The 27,230-nt window shown below is 40.8% G+C and overlaps 1 protein-coding gene across 1 annotated transcript in view; it reads right to left on the bottom strand.

The window, feature by feature from the left end:
• Positions 1-1,119: 1,119 nt before the first annotated feature.
• The window catches only part of LOC133407794 (neuronal acetylcholine receptor subunit alpha-3-like), a 39,410-nt gene continuing 13,299 nt past the window's right edge, over positions 1,120-27,230 (bottom strand). Inside the window, exons 2-7 of the mRNA XM_061686040.1 lie at positions 11,773-11,912; positions 11,638-11,682; positions 11,435-11,544; positions 10,585-10,792; positions 9,476-10,474; positions 1,120-4,727 (exon numbers count right to left, since the gene is read on the bottom strand). Coding sequence (XP_061542024.1) covers positions 4,602-4,727; positions 9,476-10,474; positions 10,585-10,792; positions 11,435-11,544; positions 11,638-11,682; positions 11,773-11,912 — 1,628 coding nt within the window. The 3' untranslated portion in view covers positions 1,120-4,601. The remainder of the gene's footprint in view (positions 4,728-9,475; positions 10,475-10,584; positions 10,793-11,434; positions 11,545-11,637; positions 11,683-11,772; positions 11,913-27,230) is intronic.

Raw genomic sequence — 27,230 nt, 5'->3', positions numbered from 1 at the left:
ATGCACTTCATGATGTGAGAATGTTGTGTGCCGAAAGTGTTAACGGCATTTTGAGAAGAAGCACGAGAAGACTTTCAGAGACCAAGCATATACAGTCAATTTGAACGTATTGTGTCCAGGTCTGGTAAAAAAGCGTAGATGTAGACCGATACTTAGGGGTTGTGAAAATGGTGCACATGTACTTTCATTCCAATATAATAAGTAACATCTAATGTTACAAATGTATATATAGTATAATACCCTAATTCTTGCTGTTCACCAAGAATCACGGTGGTCTCGCCGGTGCCGCCATTTGATATCTGTTATCAAATCAAATCTTTTCCTATTTATTTTATCAAGTACTTTGCAAAACCTAATACAAATTACGATGTTGATAAAAATGTATTTTTCGGAGCATGGATACTAAAATTCCGGGGTGCAAATAGGCTAGGAAAGTAACAAGGAAAAATCCAGCTGCATAAGTGCGATTACGGGGGAGTGTATTATACTAGTGAGCGTATTATACACAAGAAATTGCAGTATTTTGTTAATTGTGTTTACATCCACAGTAATGTGGTTAAAATGCATATAAATATAGATACAGTATGTATTAGCCAAGACTACCCAAACAGTAGGAAGTCGACCGTTTTCATGCTTTATGCAAAACACCATGCAAATACATTAAAAGATAAGGAATTCATGTTAAACAAACTTATGATTTGAACTTTCAATAAGCAGTTTTTTCACTTGGACTGTGGCTTACAGTTAGTACTTAATTAAAGCAAGATAAATCTGCCACTTCCGTGTTTTATACACGCAATATTGAAATTTGCTTTGAGCATAATGACAAAGTGTAATGGGGGCATAAATTAAATATAATACTGTTCTAACACTGACTTAACAGCGAAGCAAGACCTATTTCATACACTTTAACTTGAGTGCAGCTTGGCGTAATTTTCTCTCATTACTTAGTCACTGTAGCTAATGCTATGTGATGCTTGAAAATGTTAATGGAGTTGATAATGTGTTTTCGAGGAGCGATTCCTGGTATTACAGTGCACTTTCTTTTCCTTTTCGCCACTTAATTATTTTGTTATGCCCAACTCCAACACACTGACAGACATGATTTTTGTTCTCAAAAATTTTATTTCCATTATCTAATCCAAAGTGTTTCGATACATGGGTTGCTTGCCTTGTTGTAAATTCCACTGTGATTCTGCTCATTGCGACAATGAGGCAAGCCAATGTAAAGCCGTAGTCTTGTCTCCTGTTCGCAGGTCATGCATGTTTCACCTGTTTTCCTCAATCACTTCTACAAGTACACACATATAAATTTTTTAGTCTGACTAATCACACTTTTGCGGCACGGTGGACGACTGGTTAGAGCGTTAGCCTCACAGTTCTGAGGAGCGGGGTTCAATCCCCGGCCCCGCCTGTGTGGAGTTTGCATGTTCTCCCCGTGCCTGCGTGGGTTTTCTCCGGGCACTCCGGTTTCCTCCCACATCCCAAAAACATGCATGATAGGTTAATTGCCGACCCTAAATTGCCCATAGGTGTGAATGTGAGTGCGAATGGTTGTTTGTTTGTATGTGCCCTGCGTTTGCCCGGCAACCAGTTCAAGATGTACCCCCCGTCCTGCCCGATGATAGCTGGGATAGGCTCCAGCACGCCCGCGACCCTAGTGAGGAGAAGCGGCTCAGAAAATGGATGGATGGATGGATAATCACACTTTTGAATTTTGATTAATTGCGATTAATCACAGGCGACAAATATATCACACAGAGTATCATAGTTTGCTTTGAGAAGGTATTTTAAACTTGTTGTGCTCCAATGAGTTCAGTTCAGCGCTACATTATATGCAGATTACCTTTGTGTTTTGTCCTATCAGGGTGTAGCAAAAGAAATGTCGAGCACACCAGTTGGAGTCTCTTCACTTATCTTTGCACTGGCGTAAGCACTGACCTGATCACTGACCTTGTAGCAACCTGCACCACATTTCAGATATCAATCCATGGTTAAGGTAAAGGAGCGTGTGTGGTCAAAATAAATTGATTAAAGTGATTCATCTGAGTTAATTCATGATTAATAAGGTATTTATTTACTTGTGATTAATCATGAGTTAACGCTTAACTTTGACAGCCCTAATGTGTATTTATTTATTTATTCATTCATTCATTCATATGCCCCCCAGAACTGCCACTGGTCTTTGAAAACGAAAGAAACAAACGGCAGTGTTTTCTTGTCAGAAAGAAATACAGTACATAAATGTATAAGATCATGCTGTCAATGTCTAAATAAAGTAGATTGTCTTGTTATAATACTAAAATTATCTCAGGACATCATTCTGTCTCCTGGTCTGGTGTTCTATGTTATTACAGTGTGTGTTACACTCAAATTTTACAAACCCCAATTCCAATGAAGTTGGGATGTTGTGTAAAATGTAAATAAAAACAGAATGCTATGATTTGCAAATTCATTTCAACATACTATATATATATATATATATATATATATATATATATACACACACACACTACAAAGACTAGATATTTAATGTTCAAAGTGAATAACTGTATTTAATTTGCAAATATTCACTCATTTTTAATTTGATTCCTGCAAAGCTGGGAGAGGGTTATGTTTACCACTGTCTTACATTACCTTTCCTTCTGACAACACACAATATGTATTTTGGAACTGAGGACACTCACCTTTGTAGGTGGATTTTTTTCCCCTTCTTGCTTGATGTATAACCTATGCTGCTCAACAGTCTGGGGTCTCCGTTGTCATATTTTGCGCTTCATAATGCACAACACATTTCCAATGGGACACAGGTCTGGTCTGCTGGCCGGCCGGTCGAGTACTTGCACTCTTTTACTATGAAGCCACGCTGTTGTAACACTGGCAGAATGTGGCTTGGTATTGTCTTGTTGAAATAAGCAGGGACGCCCATGAAAAAGATGTTGCATGGATGGCAGCATATGTAGCTCAAAAACCTTCACAGATATTCTAGTTACCCGTGCCATGGACACGAACACACCCCCATACCATCACAGATGCTGGCTCTTGAACTTTGCACTGATAACAATCTGTATGGTCGTTTTTCTCTTTGGTCTGCAGGACACAATGTCCATGATTCCCAATAACAATTTGAAATGTGGACTTGTTAAACCGCACATTTCCACTTTACGTCAGTCCATCTCAGATGTGATTGGGACAAGATAAGCCGGCGGCATTTCTGGGTGTTGTTCATATATGGCTTTCACTTTGCATGGTAGAGTTTTAACTTGTATTTGTAACAACAAACTGTGTTAACTGACAATGGTTTTCTGAAGTGTTCCTAAACCTACGTGGCAATATCCTTTACTAAATGATGCCGGTTGTTAATGCAGTGCCACCTGAGGGATTGAATATCACGGGCATTCAATGTTGGTTTTCGGCCTTGCCACTTACGTGCAGAGAGTTCTCTAGATTCTCTGAATCTTTTGATGATATTATTGACTGTAGATGATGAAATCCATAAATTCCTTGAAATTAAATGTTGAGATACGTTGTTCCTAAACTGTTGGACCATTTGCTCACGCCGTTGTTCGCAAAGTGGTGAACCTCGCCCCATCCTTGCTTGTCAACAACTGAGCCTTTCGGGGAAACTCCTTTTATACCAAATCATGACACTCACCTGTTTCTTATTAACCTGTTCACCTGTGAAATGTTCCAAAAACAATTTGTTGTTTTTTTGGAGTATTCTTATGTTGCACCTGTCCTAGCTTTTTTGGAATGTTTTGCAGGAATCAAATTCATAATGAGAGATTATCCCGCCCCCCCAAAAAAAAAACCATTTATACATTAAATATATTGTCTTTGTACTGTACTCAATTGAATATAGGTTGAAAAGGATTTGCAAATTGTTATATTCTGTTTTTATTTACATTTTACACAACATCCCAACTTCACTGGAAATGGGCTTTGTATGTACAGGTAATGCGCAATATTTTTCAGAAAAAATCTGTGTCCTTTTTCCATGTGTGAATTTATAAGAAAATGACAATAAATATTATTTGAAATAATTATTGTGCTTGATTTGAACAATAATACCTAAACAGAATACTACAGCTGGTAGGGAAAAGTACTTAGCCATCTTGATTCATATATCGAATTTGAGTTCTGATTATAATCCTTTAAGGTTGTGAAGATATATACGAATAACACCTTTTAGGGTGGAAATTATGTACACAATGATTATACAGTAACATAATAATAGCTGAGAGGACATTTTGCAAGAAAATACATGAAAAAGAGAACCCATGTGTCTTAAGGACAAGTGGGTGACATTAGTGGCATATGAGGACAAAATACTCAAAAAGGAGTGCAGATGTTATTTCCCAGCAGTTAGGGGAGGAAGCACACTAGATGACCTGCTTTGCACGTCAGTGGGGTGAGACAAAGGGTGAATGACGAATTGTGGGCAAGTCAAGTGTTGAGACATACGGCTGACAGTGAGAGGTGATGACGGATGAGTCCTGGGACGAAACAAGAGAAGAAAAAGAACATGACAGCCCAGTGTGTAATGTGAAAGAACTGCAGGGGAAATTCTTCCCACAGTGGTGACGAGCAAAAAGTGTCTTTCATTTAAAAAAGCTGATCAGCGGCTGGAGGAAGAGCCCCAGTGTTCCTAGTACACACACCGTCACAAACACCCACAGGAAGATCCTGTCGATGACCATGGCGACGTACTTCCAGTCGTCTTCCACCTATTGAGGAAAAAGTAAGACATTTAGAGGCAGCACGTTATGTTGTACACTAACACTGTAAATACTCATAAGATTCGGTGAAGGAAATCATAAAATATATATGATGTATGATTATATTATATTTTATTACAGTCAATCCCAACGCATTCGCGGTTTGGCATTCACCTATTCGTTGATTTTTTTGTGGGGGAAACCTTGTTTCCATTATTTGCTGAAAAACTCAACTATTCGCCAGTTTTGGGCTCAGCCCAAAGCCATGTCAAATATAAAATACTGCTTTGACTCCATCTTGTGACATCTTAGGGCAAAGGAATTATGTTGAGGTAAGGAAGGATCGTCATTTAGTCAAGCCACAGCCATTTCAAATAGAAAGAGGTGCTTCGCCACCATCTTATGGCATTTACAGACAATTGCTAACCCTTTTTGGGTGGAGTCATTTGGGAGTCAAGTAGTCGTAGATTTTCGCTATTCGCGGCAGGGCTAGGTCCCAATTCTCCGTGAATAGCGGGGGAACACTATATATTAGTCTGGAAAAATTCTGACCAGAAAGAATTTACGGAAAAAACGCAAATGTACTTCGGATTTCGCCTGTGATCGGCAAATTAGTTTCTGGTTAACGTCCTGCTCCATTCATGATAGTGGGAAAATGAATGGACAGAAAAACCTGAGCACATTAACTGCCAGAAAATGAGCAAATATAATGTGCTGGTGATTCAAATGAGAAATGCTTTGTGACACTTTGCACAGGATCAAATTTCTACAAAAGTGAAATCAGTTTCCACCTTTTTCCTAAAGACCCGCAAGGCAGTGGAAACAAACTTTGGTGAAGGTTTGTTGTTGTGATTATATTGTGAATGTGAATTAATATAATCCTTGCCCAAATTTCTGCTACATACTGTACCTTTGGGCAGCACGGTGGCCGACTGGTTAAAGCGTCTGCCTCACAGTTCTGAGGACCCGGGTTCAATCCCCGGCCCCGCCTGTGTGGAGTTTGCATGTTCTCCCCGTGTCTGCGTGGGTTTTCTCCGGGCACTCCGGTTTCCTCCCACATCCCAAAAACATGCATGGTAGGTTAATTGACAACTCTAAATTGCCCGTAGGTGTGACTGTGAGTGCGAATGGTTCTTTGTTTGTATGTGCCCTATGATTGGCTGGCAACCAGTTCAGGGTGTACCCCGCCTCCTGCCCGATGACAGCTGGGTTAGGCTCCAGCACTCCCGCGACCATAGTGAGGAGAAGCGGCTCAGAAAATGGACTGTACCTTTGTGTGATGAATATCCACAAACCCATCCATCCATTGCCCAGAGAAAACCCACGCAGGCACGGGGAGAACATGCAAACTCCACACATGCGGGGATTGAACCCCGGTCCTTAGAACTGTGAGGCTGACTCTGTAACCAGTCGTCCACCGTGCCGCCTTACCGCAAACCCCTTGTTTGTATACTGAGTATCTACTGTACTCGAAGGAGGGGGTCTTGAGGAAGACGGTGGAAGCTAATTTTGCTATTATTGCGACTCAATGCAGTACAAAAAGGCACACGGCAATGCTCATTTGAGCCACCCGGATAATACCTGGATAATATTATGACAAATTGATGTATTGTAGCATGTAACCTTTACACAGTGGAACCTTAATGAACACTGCTAAATGCGACTCACCTCCGAGTGTTTTGTGTCTTCATTGAATAAGGTTAATGTCTTACACTTACATGACAGTTAAGAATGTTGCAATGTTTCTTAAAATATGTCCATCAATTTTTTTTTTTTTTTTTATGGCAACAGTTTAACAGTGGAATTAATTATTTCTATTTCCACCAGTGTCATAATGAATTGTGTTCAACTTGGACATTCCGTGACGGCAGAGGTGAACATACTTCTACCAAAAAAGCTATTCTCCTCCTGTGCAACTGGGAGAACACATGGACCGAATAAATGTCAAGCTATTGCGGTGGGTGGACATGTAATCCTACTGTTTTCGCATTCAAGCTACAGTATATTGATATGAAAGCATGTGTGCGTGCCATGCGTGTGTGTGTCTGTGTGTGTCTGTCTGTCTGTCTGTATGTGAGTCTGGTACGCTCTTTGATCATTCAGGTGTGTACAATCGGATCAAGGCTTCTGTGGCCAGAATGCTATTGTTGTGCCCAGAGAGGAGCCTGCATGGCTATTCTTCACAGCCAGATTGCAGCGTTACAAAGAAAGGATGGCGCAACAAACATATCAGGCCCATCCAGAGCGTGAGGCCGAGATAGGCGAAGCCCTTCGAACAGGGAGCTTTACTGTCCTTTTATAGCCCAATGATAACGCCCTCAGCATAAAGACACACACACACACACACGATCAAAGTACACTAGGGGTTTTCCTCTGTGTGTATCTTTCTGGTTCTCTAATGTTGTTAGGTATAGACCCCAACTTGATAATGTGTTTGTCCTCTGCCTCAGTGATGTTGTTGCTTAAATCTTTTAATGAAGGTGCGATCAAAAGGTCATCCCACCCCTTAAAAATCTTGAAGCGCAACAACATTTTCCGTACCGCTTAGCCTCACTTGGGTCGCGGGCGTGCTGGAGCCTATCCCAGCTATCTTTGAGCGAGAGGCGGGGTACACCCTGAACTGGATGCCAGCCAATCGCAGGGCACATAAACAAACGACCATTTTCACTCACATTCACACCTGCGGGCAATTTAGAGACTTCAATTAACCTGCCGTGCATGTTTTTGGGACGTGGGAGGAAACCGGAGTACCCGGAGAAAAGCCACACAGGCACGGGGAGAACATGCAAACCTCTCACAGGCAAAGCCAGATTTGAAACCAGGTCCTCAGAACTCTGAGGCAGATATGCTAATCAGTGTGCTAGTACAGGTTTCAAAATGTGCAATTTAAAAATGAATACTTAAATAGATTAAAGATAACTTATGGAGTCCCCCCCAATGATCTGTGCTGGGCCCCAAGTTATGTTTACTATAGATTAATGATATCTGCCATGTTTCCAAAATCTCCAAATGTGTCTTATTTGCTAATGACACAACTCTCTTCAGTTCAGGAAAAAAAAAACTAGAACAACTTCTGACTACTGTGGAAAAAGAATTACATCCATTTAAAAATTTGGTTCGACGTCAAACAATTATCATTAAATTTAACAAAAACAAAGCTAATTATTTTTTGGCACTAGACTAATAAATAATAATAATTATTATTAATTCTACTAAGATAGAAAGAGGGAATGAAAATAAATTCCTGGGAGTAATTATTGATGATGTTATGAAGCTATGTTGGAAATATCATGTAGACTGTAGAACCCAAGATATCAAAAAAAATAGTATATTTTTCATAAAACTAAGGATGTAGTAAATAAAACATCACTATACACACTTTACTGTTCACTGTAACTGCCATATTTGACTTATTGAGTGGAAATATGGAGCAACAAATAAATCCAACACTCAACCAATCTTTGAGCTACAAAAAAGGCAATCAGAATTATTAATCGCAGTGGCTACACAGAACCAAACAATTGATTTCATAACTTAAATACACATACATTTTATGACCTAGTTGAATTTAAAACAGCCAGGTAATGTACAAAATCCACAACAGTTTACTTTGCTACAGTACTGAGAGGCTGTTTGAAACAAGAGGCAGTTGTTATAATTTGAGAGGAACTGGGGTATTTAAAATATCTAAAAAAAAAAAAAAAAAAAAAAAACAAAAGAACAAATATAAAACAGAGATGTGTCTCCGTTGGAGGAGTTAACTGATTACAATAATGTACTGAGAACATGTAGCTTCCTAACTGTTTAAAACATGTTTAACACAAGAGTGATAAATGAATACACAAATCAGGATTAAAAAGAAAAAGGTTAAAACAATGTTAATGTTAAGCTTGGATTTAATTGGTTATGTGTGTTTCAATTTTTTTTGTGTTGTTTCAAAAATGTTTCAAAAATGTTTCAAAAATAAATGAATACACAAATCAGGATTAAAAAGAAAAAGGTTAAAACAATGTTAATGTTAAGCTTGGATTTAATTGGTTATGTGTGTTTCAATTGTTACAAATTTCCACTACACTTTGTATGGATCTGGTATTTTTTGATACTTAGATTATACTTCATATAGTTAGCTTCCTTCTTTATTTTGTCACGATTTCTTTATATTACATTTACTTAGGATACCTAGAATTTAATACATAAGATTAGCTTCCCACTTCACTATCATTGTACGACTCAAACCTGTACTCAGAACTAGGGGTAGGACCCGATAAGTTTTTTTAAAAAAAACATCTATTGAACATCTACATTTCCTTTTATTGCTTTTTCTGTTTTTTTCCTCTCATCTTTGTCTTATAGCCTGCATTGATTTTTTTTGTATATGTTCAATAAAGATTGTAAAACAAAAAAAATAAGCATCAGACTTCTCTTGAGCACCTCAACTCTTTGGCCAAGAGCATGGAAAAACAAGACCACGAATGACCGCTCCCCGCCCCCCCCAACCCCCGACCCCGTCGACGATTAGTTTTCGATCGGGAAACTCCTTCAGCAAAGTTAACAAACTTCCAGGTCATGTAAAACATGACCAATTGAATATTAAAATCAAAGTCAGTCTTTTAGCCCATTTTTCAATTTATATTTTTGATCCAAACCAAAAATTGTTTACATAAAAATAATAAAGACTCACTTTTTCGTTTTTCGATTGCCAATTGAAAATGGAAAGAATGATTGTTACACCATTTATCCCCTGTACTTGATTGTACCTCTTTGGCTTTGTTGCGAGTCCTCATGTTCTCAGCGATGTACTTCACGCTCTCAATGGCCTGCTTGACTTCAGGCGAAATGACAGAGAACGCCACGACAGCATTCACTTGTGATGCTGAGTTCAAGGCCCTTGGGAGTTTAGGTAGCTCTGACTCTGGGGGCCTCTGGGTCTGAGGGCCCTGGGATGAAGGGAGAACCTTTGGAGGAGGGACAGGTGTTGGAACCTCCTTGCCTCTGTAGGGACATCTTCTGTTCATATCCCGCTTAATGTCACGGTTCATCTCACCATACTCGATACAGTTCATGGAGCCGCCCACTGAGGAGGCCCCTCCTCCGCCTGCCCCACCATCGAGCGGTGGGCACGCCACCCCACCTGTGATACCTCCGACGCTCACACTTCCTGACCCGCTTCCAACACTGTTCTTTCTCTTTTTGTTCCCTACGCTGCTCCCTGCTCCTCCTGTCCCTTCTGTGATGCTGGCAGTAGACGAGTCGCCTTGGTCAATTGGCCGCCTCATCAGCATCACCCGCGGAAGCACCCCGAGGAAGACGGCCCTTACCCACTCTGGCATTGTGTGAGTCATGGGGGTGCGGTAGTGGACGTTCAGCACGAACACGGTGATGACAATGCTGAGCGTGACAAAAATCATGGTGAAGAGGAGGTATTCGCCGATCAGTGGGATGACGAGCGACGTGGAGGGGATGGTCTCTGTGATGACCAGCAGGAACACAGTGAGGGAGAGCAGAACGGAGATGCACAGGGTGACCTTCTCACCACAGTCGGATGGCAGGTAGAAGACCAGCACAGTGAGGAAGGAGATAAGGAGGCAGGGGATGATGAGGTTGATTGTGTAGAAGAGTGGCAGGCGCCTGATGTAGAAGGAGTAGGTGATGTCTGGGTAGATCTCCTCACAGCAGTTATACTTGATGTCGTGCTTGTAACCAGGTGCGTCAATGATCTCCCATTCTCCGCTTTCCCAGAAGTCTTTGAGGTTCACCTAAATTATGGAAAATTTGGATTAAATGAAAGCCATAATTAGTTTTTAAGTGCACACCATGTTAAACAAGATGACCGCTTGGACATAATAGAATTTGGGGATCTTGATACCTTTGAGCCAATGAGCACCAGGTCGATCTTGGCTTTGTCATAGGTCCATGAGCCAAATTTCATGGAGCAGTTCTGGTAGTCAAAAGGGAAGTAAGTGATATCCATGGGGCAGGAGGATTTAAAGATAGCCGGAGGAACCCAAGTGATGGTGCCATCAAACTTCAGCAGAGCCTTAGTCTTGTCCGCCACCAGAAAATCCCCCACCGCACTAGAGTAGAGCATCGCCAAGAAACCTATGTCACTTCAGGTAAAGGTCTTCACAACATTTAACTGGAAATGTCAGCACATGGTGAGTTCAACACAAAAATGAGGACTTGTGTTTATTAAAGTGTTTTAGTAAAGTAAATCCACTCCAGCAGACAGAATTAACACACAATGACTGAACGTATTATGTGATGTAATCAGGGGTGAAATCTGTTGTGTGTCTAGAAATGGAAAATTAAATACCCGACACCCATCCCTTTTTTTTTTGTTTATTTTTCTTTTTCTTTTTCTTTTTTGTTGGCCCAAGATCAACATTAGACCATCAGGCTGATTTTTGTTCCCTACAATTTCAGTGTAAAGCCATAAATTGACTGTTTGTTGTACTAGCGCGGCTCCAACTACCGGAGACAAATTCCTTGTGTGTTTTGGACATACTTGGCAAATAAAGATGATTCTGATTCTGATTCTGATTCTGAAATATACTTCAAGAGACAGTTCTGGTCCCCTTAAGAGTGGGTGCATCAACAACATAAATGCATGCCGTAAACCTTCAGCAATCAATTTGTTCTCCGTTCTGGTATGTAGTCTGACCTATTGTCATTACAAGGATGATCAAAACATCTACCAACTGATGACTCAAACGTACTTGTTGTATAAAACAATGTCAGGCCTCCATATCTTATTGGATGGAACTCGGATGAACTCAATTCCATCATACTCAATAGGGGCCCATCTCAGTTTGTAGTCATTCCAGACCTAGAAACAAATAACCCAAAGAATCGTGTGTGACAGGAATACTTGTCAACATTCAAGAAAACTCATTCGGGATGAACCATGAATGTTTCTCACATGTCTCAGCCACAGATTGGTTTCCATTATTTGATTCACTTCATCCTGTGGGAACAGCCAACAAAATGTTTGTTTCATAGTGTATAGTGTAGCATTTGCCCCTCCCAGACAGAATGATGTTTTGGGTTCTCTTACCACTTTGACTAGTTGAGATATGGACACCTCAAACTCCACCGTGACCGGATCAGACACATTCTCCACTGGTCGGATGAACTGGTTGTACCTTCGGAATAACCTCCGAAACAAACGGTCCTCTGCTTTGGACGCAAAACAGCCTAATGAAAGAAATCCAAAGACAAATGGTTTAAGCAGCATTCATAAATGCAGGGAAGGCAACATTCATGGAATACCATCATGTCAATGTTTTTCTCTTGGTCTCGTTCGGAAATGTATTCCAAGCATGCTCCGTACAACTCAGAATGTTGTTGGAACGTGCCGTTCGATTCAGAGCCCCACACTCTGGGATTTTCGGAGTGCACTCTAGCCGCTATGACTGGGGAGACGGAGCATCAGGCAGGAAGACCATTGAACTTGTTCGAGCAAGTCGTTCAAGCAATGCGGTCGTTTGTAAATTTAAAAAAAAATGGTGCGCTCTGCCTCTCTCAACTCTGCACTCACAGAGTAGAGTTAGGGCATCAGATTGAATTTCCGGACGTACCCTTTATCAAAAGTCCAGTGTCCATTAAGTGATTTTGTTTGTCACTGCACATTAAAAATTTATCGAAGCAGATGATGACCATTGTTAAGCGTTAAAAGAAAAATGCATATGGGCTGAACTTAAAAATTCAAACAAACACTATTGGTCATAATGTATGGCAATGTTTCTGCAATTAATTGGTATTGAAAAAAGTTGGGATATTATTGCATTAATCTGAAATTAATGGTTTCCCTTCTGTACTCATAGGAATTAATGAAAAAGGAATGAGGTGTTTAAAGATGGAATTGTATATATCCTTGCAGCCAACCCCTACAGTATCTGCATGACGTAGGCCTGGTGCACACAAAAGACAATCGGCCTGTTTTTGCCCCTTCCCAAACAAGCACGTCAATCTTATAATATCCTACAATATTATCCTTAGGTCTGATGTGTGTGTTAAGAGTGGATTCGTCACGATTTCTGGATCAGAAATAGGTCGGGGCTGACAATCTTAAATAATGAACGTGGGGAAAGCCAACTCCGTGAGTCATGACGCCATCAATTGTGATGTGGAACAGACGTAGGCAATCAAGATGCGCCCTGGCTCAACAAAAGGAAATGACCGTGAATAAAAACAAATGTCTTACCCCATGTTGTATTTTTTTTCTGTAAAGAAGTATTTTCAAGTATTATATTATATATAATAGATAGATAGATAGATAGATAGATAGATAGATAATATAATATATTGTAATATTATATAATTATATTATATATAATTATATTATATTATGCATATATTTATATATATATATATATAAAATTTGCAAGTTGTTTTTTGAGGACATCGCCATTTTACAAGGCTCTGGCAACCTTCGGGAACACTCGTCATAAATCAGCGCCTCTATGTTTTTTTCATCTTCTTCTTTGATGGTGTGTTCAGAGAAGTGAGAAGAAGATTTAGACAAACGAACATATGTATGTAAATACTTGTTTTCTCACAGTGTGGTTATTGTATCATCATGGTGTAGGGTTTTGGTGGGTAAATAAAACATAGTATTATTTTCGTACGTTTTGTCCGTGCCTCAAGGCGAGGATAGCGCCACCTGAGACGTCACCGTCTCTGAGGCCTGGCGTGAGGATTGTGTCACAGCACAGCTCCACAGTGGAGCAAGAGCTGCTGGCTGTTGGAAAACAGGTGGGATATATGCATATCTCACATCCCACATGAATAAATCTGTGGTGATTTATTTTACACAACAAAAAGAGAGGATTAATTCCAAACCTTCATGGCAGTTGTACCATCAACACAGATCACTGTGTCGGGGTCCCGCCATTCATCCCCAACAAAGCGCTGGAACAGGAGCTGAAATGTTTTGCGAGCAGTTTTCGTAACGTTGGGCTAGGATGTAAGGATGAAAAGCTGAAGCATGTTCAGTCACTTATACGACAGGTTTTCATGTTCTCAGACTCTGCCTCGTGAACTGTATCGATGTTTCCTTCCGTGTTTGTCATGAGGAAGGAATGTATTTGGTGTATGCGAGCTTGGGAAGCATTAAATGTTATGAGTGTGAGCATGTTATTCATATACGGGTGGCACGCCCGAATAAAAATGCCACATTGAGACCCGCTGCTGGTGACAGCCACGAGTATCACGATCAGGCAGATCCGGTCGTCGAAGTTGTTGAGGGGCGGACTGCTGAGCCTGACCCTGTTGGGGCGGGGTTTGAATGCCATCTCTACGGCGGAAGTATTCTTTACTGAAAGCCATGAATTTGTGGAGGCGAAATGAGATGAAAGACATTCCGGGGGGCCCCATTGCCCCCCACCAGCAGTCGGAACTAAGGTGGACGCCAGCTGGCACCGCTCCGGCACCCGGGTGAGTCCACCACCAATGCCCACCAGGAGGTCCGCCCAGTGATCCGCTGATATTTTTTGGTAACGCAATATATTCTATGATGAAATTTAACAACTGATTAATGTTAATAGGTTGATTATTTTTCCAGTTTAATAAAATTGTTTTCTTAGTGGTCGCTAACACAACAAGTATTGATTGTGAATATTTATTTGGGAAGTCGACAATGCTTAAATTGCCAAGTATGCACAATCTTGGGGAAAGTGGCATCCTGCAGTTCAAAATATACGAGAGTTTCTGCATAACCAAAGTCCAAAAGCATTAAATAGGTGTACATTCCCATATAACATGAAAATAGGTGTCTGGGGTATTTTTGGTGCATTGTGCGCATATATTAGATGGAGAGAAGCCCATTTTCTGCATAGTGTATTGAGTAAAGTGCGTTCTATGGAGTAGTTTATATTGTATAAACTGTAAATTTGTGTTTTTTGTCATCCTAAACATATTGTTAAATATCTTTATCCAGTAATTATGGTCAGCAGACATCGAAACATCTTCCCATTTAGTGATTGGTAGGTGCCTAGATTTAGGGCAAAAGATTAATTTCTAAACTTTTGAGAGATTATTTTTTTCCTTTGCAGGAGAAGTTTAACTATTTGCTTAACAAACTCCAGCGGTTGAACGGTGCTCTGGAGAGTTGGTATTCATTTTTTTTTATTGCTGCTTTTAATTTATTGTATTGAAGGAAGTTTCCGCCTGTTATTTGAAATTCTTGGAACAGTTCATCACGTGTCATTAAAATATTATTGTTAAATAGTTGTTGTAGGTGGTCAATTCCACGTTGTTCCCATGTGCTAAAATAGAAGGGTATGTTGTTAATTTCGAAATCTGGATTGTGCCAGATTGGGGAGATCATACTGGGAGCTAATTGATTTCCTGTAGTTCACCAATGGAGTGAGGGGGGCTTAGTACATCTTGCTGAGAGAGTGGAGTGGAATCTTACTGTCCCTCAAAACTCCGCAACTTGGGAATTTAAGTGCAATGATTATAGATGGAATAATAGCTACGAACAGATACACCGCTCACTTTGACCCTAGCACTGGGGAGGGTTGATCATTTTGTTTACAAGCAGAAACGTTGGACCACTTAGTTCCTTTATGTCCCAGGTTGGCTGGTCTTTTTGAAATGCTAAAGGAGTTTGTGGGGGGTTTGGGACAGATTTTCTCTTTTCCTCGTTTTATCTTTGGACCAACTTATTCCTGAAAGAAAAAGAGAACTGTGGTGTTGATGAATTTTATGTTTGCTAGTGCAAAATTGGCTATGGAAAAGCAGACAAAAATAAGATGCTTGGTTGGACTGATCCGCTTTGCTGGAGAGGGTTGGTGACAGCCCATCTAAGGGTGGAGCACACTTTTTATACAATTACCAATAATCCGGATGCTTTTGTGGATATGTGGGCTATTGGAAATGTTTTGTGCTCAGTCGTTGAACATGAATCACTGGTGCTAAATTTGTAATTTTTAATTTTCTGTGTATGTGTGTTCAAAATTTCATTTTATTTGTTGTGTTTTAATTATATTGTGATAATAATTTCAATTTTTTCTTTGAATATTCTACAAAATGCTAATTAAAGTTGTGTCAAAAGAATAAAGTTCTAAATAAGGTTTCTTGAAAGTCAAAATCTTCTTCTGCTTCTTCGGTTTTATGCAATCAGGTGTGATCATGCGAGATTTCGAGATCGGCAGCGGAACAGAATCTTTATACGTATGGTGTTCTGTGTTGAGCTTATCGGACAACACCACACACAATATGAGCAAAACTAAGAAATGCCTGATTATTTCATCTTTATGGGTCGGTAACAGATACAAAAATCTTTTAAGATTTGAAAAAAATCCCTGTCCTAAGCCTTGATGTCATAAGGAGTTATCAAATATGATTTGTTGTCAGTAGTTAAGCTCAAGAAGCATTGAGAAAACTAAGACTCTTTTGGTCATAGGGTGTCCACTGAATCGTGTGTGTATGTGTGTGTGTGTGGTGTGTACATATATGCATGCACATTGTAAGGCTGGACTGAAGTTTAGATTGTGAAAAAGTGCCAGGAGTAACCCTGCTGCTTGGGATGGCATACAGAACCCCTCACGCCTGTCCGAGCAGAAAATGTTGCCTCGATTGGGACAGTGAACACTCACACCACCAGCACGCTGCACCAGTGTCCTAACAAAGCTTCAAAGCCTCCACATAGACACACATGAGTCACTGTTATTAGCATCCATGTATATATGTATCCCCATTGGCTTCAACATGATTCATAATGGAAACAATGGCAAGAACTGCAAATTATGAAACTGGAACAAAATATGGAGAAATTCTCTCACTGCAGCTAAAACACACATCTGGGAAGACCTTTTAAAAGATTTTGAAATGTGTCTCTGGCAATTTTTGTCGATTCATCCGGAAGAAAATTTGTGAGGTCAGCGATCACTTCTTCCGTACCGAATGCAACCAAGCATGCTTTCATGGACTTTGCTTTGTGGAATGGGGGGCACACTCTTGCTGCAACAGAAGATCAGTTCAGCATTATGAATACTAGATAATCAATCTCAGCAAATATACAGGAGGCAAATAATTTATCAGGCCACATTACTTTAAGGTCGATGCACACACCAAGGCTTTTAAACTGCGAAATGCTGCACACACCATTCACCCCCATCCCAAGTACATCAACCTGTACTTCCTGCACTAAGCATTATATACATGGAGGTGCTTCACCGAAAGGGCAACTGAAGGACTACCGTATGTACACGCAAAAAGCTACATTTACATTCACCAAGAAGTTATTTTTCCTTGACAATGAATAAATAAAATATGCAGCTTTTATAGGATACTTTGTTGCAGTTCTTCGAAACAGCATTATGAAAGGCATGGTTGAAGCCGTCCATTTACAGTGCTATTATCATCTTTAATCCTCTTACATATTTTCAGTTTGTAAAAGTGCTGCGTAGATAATGCACAGATTGCATTATTTTTATCCAAATGTTTTACAATGCCATAGTTATCCATTAAAAAACAAAAACTGCACATGAAGCAGTGTCTACTGAGGCCTATACTGTCTAAACTTGCTCTAAAGTCATAAAGAAGTTGTGCCTTTAATGCCATTGGGACTACACATGTGTTGACAGAGTGTACACATTCTACATTAAAGGCTGCATTGTTGTGTGTGCGCATCTGGCTCTTGGCTTGTGTTTTTCGCCAATTCAGACCTGTCTAGGGAAATAACGGAGCTGATTTATTTGAAAGGTTACCTTACTGACACCTCAACCTAAAATATACCAAGAAAGATTAAAGTCTAAGACAGGGGAAGTTGAGAAAACAAGTATTTCTATTCAGTGTTGCACACGAATGTCACAGCTCAGGGGGGGTAACCTCAATTACAAGGGACGTGATCAGGGGTGGCAGAGGAGGTAAGAGAGGCAGAGCCTTACCTGCACCATAAAGAGTAAAAAACTAAACAATGATTAAATAAAATTATTTTAATTTGAGTTCACTGGTCGGTACTTTATATGGACTTTCTTTTTTAATCCGATAATGTCAATGATTTATCATCAAAATTGCTGAATTTAATTGATTTTCCTATTCAAATACAGTATATGGGTGTGGCAGCAAGCAGCTGAGCCGCACTTCTGATTGCGCAATCCTTCACCAACTGAGTTGAGGAGGCTTGTATTGGCAAGTGCCTATTTATGTCCCTTTTTACATCTCCAATATAATGTTTACAGACACTTTTAATATGCACTCTAATTTTCCATAGTCAGGCTAATGTATTTAATAATGCAGCCCTATGGGTGGCACAAGTCAGTGCAAACTGTAGGCCGGTCCCAAGCCCGGATAAATGCAGAGGGTTGCGTCAGGAAGGGCATCCGGCTTAAAACCTTGCCAAACAAATATGAGCGTTCATCCAAAGAATTCCATACCGGATCGGTCGTGGCCCGGGTTAACAACGTCCGCCACCGGCGCCGTCAACCTGCGGGGCGCCGTTGGAAATTCAGCTACTGTGGGTCGAAGTCAAAGAAGAAGAGGAGGTGGAAAGCGGGTTCTTCGGCAGAAAGAGAAGAGGAAAACACAGAGCCTAGAACTGAATGTGGGGACTTTGAATGTTGGGACTATGACAGGAAAATCTCGGGAGTTGGTTGACATGATGATGAGGAGAAAGGTTGATATATTGTGTGTCCAGGAGACCAGGTGGAAAGGCAGTAATGCTAGAAGTTTAGGGGCAGGGTTTAAATTATTTTACCATGGTGTCGATGGGAAGAGAAATGGAGTCGGGGTTATTTTAAAAGAAGAGTTGGCTAAGAATGTCTTGGAGGTGAAAAGAGTATCAGATCGAGTGATGAGGCTGAAATTTGTAATTGAGGGTGTTATGTGTAATGTGATTAGTGGCTATGCCCCACAGGTAGGATGTGACCTAGAGGTGAAAGAGAAATTCTGGAAGGAGCTAGATGATGTAGTTCTTAGCATCCCAGTCAGAGAGAGAGTCGTAATTGGTGCAGATTGTAATGGACATGTTGGTGAAGGTAATAGGGGTGATGAAGAAGTGATGGGTAAATACGGCATCCAGGAAAGGAACTTGGAGGGACAGATGGTGGTAGACTTTGCAACAAGGATGCAAATGGCTGTAGTGAACACTTTTTTCCAGAAGAGGCACGAACATAGGGTGACCTATAAGAGCGGAGGTAGAAGCACACAGGTGGATTACATCTTGTGCAGACGATGTAATCTGAAAGAGGTTACCAACTGTAAGGTAGTGGTAGGGGAGAGTGTGGCTAGACAGCATAGGATGGTGGTGTGTAAGATGACTCTGGTGGTGGGGAGGAAAATTAGGAAGACAAAGGCAGAGAAGAGAACCATGTGGTGGAAGCTGAGACAGGACGAGTGTTGTGCAGCTTTTCGGGAAGAGGTGATACAGGCTCTCGGTGGACGGCAGGAGCTTCCAGAAGACTGGACCACTGCAGCCAAGGTGATCAGAGAAGCAGGCAGGAGAGTACTTGGTGTATCTTCTGGCAGGAAAGGAGAGAAGGAGACTTGGTGGTGGAACCTCACAGTACAGGAAATCATACAAGGAAAGAGGTTAGCTAAGAAGAAGTGGGACACTGAGAGGACCGAGGAGAGGCGAAAGGAATACATTGAGATGCGACACAGGGCAAAGGTAGAGGTGGCAAAGGCAAAACAAGAGGCATATGATGACATGTATGGCAGGTTGGACACTAAAGAAGGAGAAAAGGATCTATACAGGCTGGCCAGACAGAGGGACAGAGATGGGAAGGATGTGCAGCAGGTTAGGGTGATTAAGGATAGAGATGGAAATATGTTGACTGGTGCCAGCAGTGTGCTTGCTAGATGGAAAGAATACTTCGAGGAGTTGATGAATGAGGAAAATGATAGAGAAGGGAGAGTAGAAGAGGTAAGTGTGGTGGACCAGGAAGTGGCAATGATTAGTAAGGGGGAAGTTAGAAAGGCATTAAAGAGGTTGAAAAATGGAAAGGCAGTTGGTCCTGATGACATTCCTGTGGAGGTATGGAAGCATCTAGGAGAGGTGGCTGTGAAGTTTTTGACCAGCTTGTTCAATAGAATTCTAGTGCGTGAGAAGATGCCTGAGGAATGGAGGAAAAGTGTACTGGTGCCCATTTTTAGGAACAAAGGTGATGTGCAGAGCTGTGGCAACTATAGAGGAATAAAGTTGATGAGCCACACAATGAAGTTATGGGAAAGAGTAGTGGAGGATAGACTCAGGACAGAAGTGAGTATTTGCGAGCAACAGTATGGTTTCATGCCTAGAAAGAGTACCACAGATGCATTATTTGCCTTGAGGATGTTGATGGAAAAGTACAGAGAAGGTCAGAAGGAGCTACATTGTGTCTGTAGATCTAGAGAAAGCCTATGACAGAGTACCCAGAGAAGAACTGTGGTACTGCATGCGGAAGTCTGGAGTGGCAGAGAAGTATGTTAGAATAATACAGGACATGTACGAGGGCAGCAGAACAGCGGTGAGGTGTGCTGTAGGTGTGACAGAAGAATTTAAGGTGGACGTGGGACTGCATCAGGGATCAGCCCTGAGCCCCTTCCTTTTTGCAGTGGTGATGGATAGGCTGACAGATGAGGTTAGACTGGAATCCCCGTGGACCATGATGTTTGCAGATGACATTGTGATCTGCAGTGAAAGCAGGGAGCAGCTGGAGGAACAGTTAGAGAGATGGAGGCATGCACTGGAAAGAAGAGGAATGAAGATTAGCCGAAGTAAAACAGAATATATGTGCATGAATGAGAGGGCTGGTGGGGGAAGAATGAGGCTACAGGGAGAAGCGATAGCAAGGGTGGAGGACTTTAAATACTTGGGGTCAACCGTCCAGAGCAATGGTGAGTGTGGTCAGGAAGTGAAGAAACGGGTCAAAGCAGGTTGGAACGGGTGGAGGAAGGTGTCAGGTGTGTTATGTGACAGAAGAGTCTCTGCTAGGATGAAGGGCAAAGTTTATAAAACAGTAGTGAGGCCAGCCATGATGTACGGATTAGAGACAGTGGCACTGAAGAGACAACAGGAAGCAGAGCTGGAGGTGGCGGAAATGAAGATGTTGAGGTTCGCTCTTGGAGTGACCAGGTTGGATAAAATTAGAAATGAGCTCATCAGAGGGACAGCCAAGGTTCGATGTTTTGGAGACAAAGTTAGAGAGCGCAGACTTCAATGGTTTGGACACGTCCAGAGGAGAAATAGTGAGTATATTGGAAGAAGGATGATGAGGATGGAGCTGCCAGGCAAGAGAGCTCGAGGAAGACCAAAGAGAAAGTTGATGGATGTCGTGAGGGAAGACATGATGGCAGTTGGTGTTCGAGAGGAGGATGCAGGAGATAGGCTTACATGGAAAAGGATGACGCGCTGTGGCGACCCCTAACGGGACAAGCCGAAAGGAAAAGAAGGCTAATGTATTTAATATTTGTGTGGTACATATTTAGTTTTGCTGACAGTACTTTGACACACAAAGGCGGATTGACCAATAGGCAAACAAAGGCGTTTGACTGGGGCCCTGAGATTTCCAAGTGCCCCCAAATATCTAGCAAAGAACAACAATGGTTTTCTTTCAGTTATTATTCTTTTAGTCTTAATTCACACGCTTAAAAATACATCAAAACACTTAAAGGTCCGAGGACAAAGATGTTATGGGATCAGTTAAAATTCATATTTGGATTGTTTATATGTTATGTAATACATGCATGTCACTTCCAGCAAGTTGTCAACTACAGTTTAGCTAAAAATAAAGTTTTTAATACACGTATTGAGCACTCCCCGAACACAACCGAAAATCGAGACGCCAGGGTGTAGTTACTCTATCCACTGCAAGGGCTACCGGAAGTGACATTGCAATTACTAAACACAGGGCGCTACACTCTATACGCAATGGCAAGCAACGTGCTGAAATATGAGGAGGAGGAGGATTTCAACGTGCAGGAGCACCCAACTGAACTTGGCATCGTCAAACCGTACATGTTTGAGCCAATCAGGAGGTCGGAACCTGACAGTGACGACGACGAGCAGCCAAGTAGCAGCTGTACAACAGAAAAAGAGAGCGGCCACTGGGTCAATGTGACGGCACTGCCTGCAGAAGAGACGACACAATACCGCACAGAGCGGTTTGGAAATACTAACTAGTATGTTTGTGTGGAGTGTGTGTGGAGTTTGCATGTTCTCCCCGTGCCTGCGTGGGTTTTCTCCGGGCATTCCGGTTACCTCCCACATCCCAAAAACATGCATGGTAGGTTAATTGAAAACTCTAAATTGCCTGTAGGTGTGAATGTGAGTGCGAATGATTGTTTGTTTGTATGTGCCCTGCGATTGGCTGGCAACCAGTTCAGGGTGTACCCCGCCTCCTGCCTGATGATAGCTGGGATAGGGTCCAGCACGCCCGCGACCCTAGTGAGGAGAAGCGGCTCATAAATGGATGGATGGATTATATTTTATTGTACATGCATTATGTACATTTGGTCAGTATTCCGCCGGTTTCTTGGCAAGAACACTCTTTTTCAAGAACACTCTTTTTCAAGAGTGTTCTTAATTTATTTTTTCACCATTCTCTTGCTGGGGGTTGAGGTCCCGAGTGCCGTGGGAAAAATAGTTGCCACTGCAGCTGGTTACACCTGTGTATCCAATGCTTTCTGCTAAGTCTTTCTCAAAACACGCCTGTTCGAAGTGATCAGCACGGCGTTTGGAATGCTTGCTAGGCACCCATAGACGACTACTTTTATTCCCCTGTCGATTGACTTTCGCTATCCACTGGTCCCGTATTCCTTTTTCACTTGGAAATAAACTCTTGCCACTGCCTGAGCCATTTGTACAATTAACCAAATGCCACACAATAAGCCATCATGAAATTGGTAAACCATAAGACAACAAATATACAAGGACAGGAACAACAGCATGGAACAATAGCACACAACGCCGAATGGACAGGCTGTTTGGCTAGTGTTATGTCACAGCGCCGGATAGAGCCGAAGACCGGAAGGCGCTAGATGCAAAAAGCAGAAGGTGCAGTCTGAATCAAATCAATAATCAATTTAACTGCTGTATATCGGCTATATAAAGACTTTGAAATGGCAGATGTGGTTTATAAAGGGGTTCTTGAGTCATCAAGAAAATGTATTACATCTTTGTCCACTGAACTTTAATCTATCTTTGTCGTTTTGACTGATCCCTCTCCCTTTTCATGCAATGGATTATTCCATCTTCTTACTACGCGTTGATTCAGGAAGACAGTGCTTCAAAGATCATGTCAGAAAATACCAGTTTTTAATGTCAGGTTGCTCATATAATGCCAAATATGCCACTCTGTTTAGCTCATGAATGTGTATATCTGACTGATGTCAGTGCCATACCAGCCATGAACCTTTGCCTTTTATTGGACCCAAAATTTACTTGGACGTACAATTGTTATTATTATTCCATCGTATATTACTCATGATACATGCAAATTTTCAGGAGTATACAGCGGCTGAAATAAGTATTAAAGACGTCACCATTTTTCTCACTAAATATATTTCCAAAGCTGCTATTGACATGAAATTTTGATGTTGGGAACAACCCAAGTAATCCATACATACAAAGAAAGTAGAACAAATGAGCTCAGAAATTACGTTGTGTGTCATAATGTGAAATGGCACAGGGGAAAAGTATTGAGCACATGAAGAAAGGGAGGTGCAAAAAGGCATGGAAAGCCAAGAAAACACCTAAAATCTATCAATAATCAAATAGCAATCCAGAACCTCGTCAGTGCAAATGAATATCAACCGGTTCATTCCTTATTGTTGGCCTACAAAAAGGTCTTATTGCCCAGGTGTGAGTCAAGACACATCTCCTGATGGGTAAGAGTAGAGAGCTGTCTCAAGACCATCACAAAAATAATAGTTGCAAACCATAACGATGGCATTGGTTACAGGCGCATATCTAAGCTTCTGAATATTCCAGTGAGCATGGTTGGGGCCATAATACATCAGTGGAAAGCGAATCATACCACCATAAATTTGCCACGATCAGGTCCTCCTCGCAAGATGTCTGACAGAGTAGTGCTAAGAATAATCAGAAAAATTGTCCAAGAGTCAAAGACCACCTGTGTAGAGCTTCAAAAAGACCTGGAATTAGCAGGTACTGTTGTCACAAGGAAAACAGTGAGTAATGCACTCCGCCACCATGGCCTGTATGCACGCTCACCAGGCAAATAAAAAAAAAAAAAACATGTCAAAGCTTGTTTAAAGTTTGCTGAACATTTGGACAAGACAGTTAAATACTGTGAGAATATAGTCTGGTCAGATGAGAGCAAAATTAAACTGTTTGGGTGCCATAATGCACACCACGTTTGGAGGAGAAATGGCACTACACAGCACCCTAAAAACACCATACCCACAGTGAAGTTTGGAGGTGGGAACATGATGGTGTGGGGCTGCTTTTCAGCAAATGGTACTGGTAAACTTCACATTATTGAAGGAAGGATGAACAGGCCCAATGTACCGAGACGATCTGGACAAAGATCTGCTGCCATCAGACAAGGATGATGAAAATGAAACAAGGGTGGACATTTCAGCAGTATAATAATTCAAAACATGCTGTCAAGGAAACCCTCAAGTGGTTTTAAAGAAATAAATAGCTAGAATGGCCCAGCCAATCACTTGACTTGAATCCAATCGAAAATCTATGGAAAGAACTGAAACTCAACGTCCATAAAAGAGGACTACAGAGCCTTCAAGATTTGAAGACGGCTTGTGTGGAAGAATGGGCCAAAATCACACCAGAGGAATGTATGCAACAAGTTTCCCCACACAGGAGGCGTCTTGAACCTGTCATTGCAACCAAAAGCTTTTGTACAAAGTATTAAATAAATACCAGTTGGCATGTTCAATACTTTTTCTGTGTGTAATTTCACATTATTACACACAACTTAATTTCTGATTTTATTTATTCTACTTTCATTGCATGTATGGATTACTTGGGTTGTTCTCAACATTTAGTGAAATTTTCATGTCAGTAGCACCTTTGGAAATACTGTATATGTAGTGAGAAAATGGTGACGTGTTAAATACTTATTTCATATATATATATATATATATATATATATATATATATATACTGGCTGATTGATAAGTAACTCCCTATTTTAAAATACTGATAATTTATTCATATGTTGTAATTTTTTTCTATTTTTTTTTGTGTATGTTCCAGTTCCTTTTATCTGTGGGGTTGGTTAAAGGAGCAAGTATATTCTACCAAACCAACGACTTTGGATGAACTTGAAGGATTCTGCCATCCCACAAGAGTTCCTTGTGAAATCAGTTAATGCGGTTCCCAGGTGGCTTGAGAAACCTGTGGCTCATGCTGGCGCCCATAACGAATTTTAAATAAAACTCCACGCAATAAACTTTCTTCTCATGTTCATTTTTTGTAAGAATTATTGTTCAGAAATAAATGACAAGTACTTAAAAATAGGGAGTTACTTTTCAATTACCCTGTATATATAAATCGGTTCCTGAAAATTTGCAGTGGAACACCGAGCAAACAGTGTAGTGTTGCAGCTGAAAGAATATGCTATGTAATGCATACATATATTTAAAAATGTTTCTTGATAAGACACCAGTATGTTTATCTGACAAGGATGATATTAAACTTTATTCTATTTCTCCATTAGTGAAAGGTTGCCACGTAGTAAAATGACTTTCTAGAAGTTTCCTTGGGTCACTGCAGAGGCGAACCGAGCCTTCCAGCGTAATAAAACGGTCTCCCTCCTGAGACACTTGTGCAATCTCAATGCCTGGTACCTGCTTTTAAAATACTTTGTGCACTCCCACAACCTTGTCTAAGCCTCTAATTGGGTGAGGGGAAAGCATGGTAATTACAGTTGAACCAGTCTATTAATTGGACCTTGTGTTCACTGTGGAAAAAAATAAGTTAAGCTATTTTTTTCTGTGCTGGAACTTTGATTCTCATTATTCCCTCTGCTACAAAGTATTTAAGTAGTGATAAAAACAAAGTTAATTACAACCTTTAGCCTTTGTTGAGTCAGTATCCAACCTTTACATCATTGAGCACAGCGGAATATTATTCAAGGCTTTAGAGGAAGAGATTAGGTTTGTGCAACTCCGAGAGTGCATTCATGAAGGCACATGAGACCAAGACAGTCGGTGGTAAAACATTCATGACTTAAGATGTCTTATGAAGATTTCACAACAGCTCAATGTGATTCACTGTGACTGAGCTCCAGATAATATCAAGTACAATTTGAACAACCTAAAAGGGAATCCATTCATCCATCCATTTTCAACACCGCTTATCCTGGTTAGGGTCTCGGGGGGCTGGAGCCTATTCCAGCTGACTTCGGGCGAAAGGCAGACTACACCCTGAACTGGTCGCCAGTCAGTCACAGGGCACAACCTAAAGGGGAATATGAGGGAAATACTGTAAAGTAATGCACTGTAAACTGACATATTTTCAGGGTTGCTGTTTATAGGGATGTCCCGATCCAACATTTTCACCTACGATGCGATACCGATATTGCAACCTTAAATTTTGGCCGATACCGATATCGGTCTGATCCGATATCAGCCATAATCATACATAGACTACTTATATTGTAGTATGGAATGTTAGAAAAGGCTTCATCAAGTGATATTACTCAAACAGAAAACAGTAGGTATGAGAAAAAGTGACCCATTTATTATTAACCAATGGGTTTCATGAAGTAACTTTAAAAATAAGAATGTACTCCAATGGAATAAAATAAATAAAAATTGTATTATGAAATCCTGAAAAATAACTTCCATGAAACCAATAACAAAAATATATATTTAAATTGCAACATAACCACTGCTTAACTTAAACATGAGCATATTCTACATTTAAATAGAATAAATACAAAATTAATTAAAAAACCATGAAAAATAATGGCGGCACGGTGGACAACTGGTTCAGGGTGTACGACGCCTCCTGCCCGCAGTTAGCTGGGATAGGCTCCACCACGCCCACGATCCTAGTGATGAAAAATAATCTCAATGAATGATAAATACAAATTATACTTTTATGGTGTAAAATCACAATTAAAGCTCAATTCAGTGATTTTTTTAATTTTTTTTTACTGTCAGTATTTGGCAGGAACTGCATATGTTTTCTTCACATGTGCGGCAATACACTTTTGAACTTCTTGATGCAACTGGGGTTTAGTTTATTTGACAATCACTGAGCATGCTGTGGACGTCTTGGCCTATGAGGGGCACGATCAAATATTGTTATGATAACCCATTTTTCACAGAGTGAAGAATATATGCCAGAAAGTATCGTTACATTGCGTGTTTGTATGTGGTTATACAGGGTTTGTGTACCAATATTCATGATTTTGAGAGATATTGCTGACAGTTCAACGCTAATTTTCATTAGCTTGTCAACGGTGCTATTCATTCATTGTGTTAGCTATGAGCTAGCGATTTTTTTGTGAACAAAAACGAAGAATGAAACGAAGGCTGTGATGTATTAAAAAAAATCATCCATCCATCCATCCATTTTCTTTGCCGCTTCTCCTC

Source organism: Phycodurus eques, chromosome 9, assembly GCF_024500275.1.
Source record: "Phycodurus eques isolate BA_2022a chromosome 9, UOR_Pequ_1.1, whole genome shotgun sequence".
Lineage (NCBI taxonomy): Eukaryota > Metazoa > Chordata > Actinopteri > Syngnathiformes > Syngnathidae > Phycodurus > Phycodurus eques.
The sequence above is the reverse complement of the archived record's forward strand: the minus strand, read 5'-3'. Positions and strand labels throughout refer to the sequence as shown.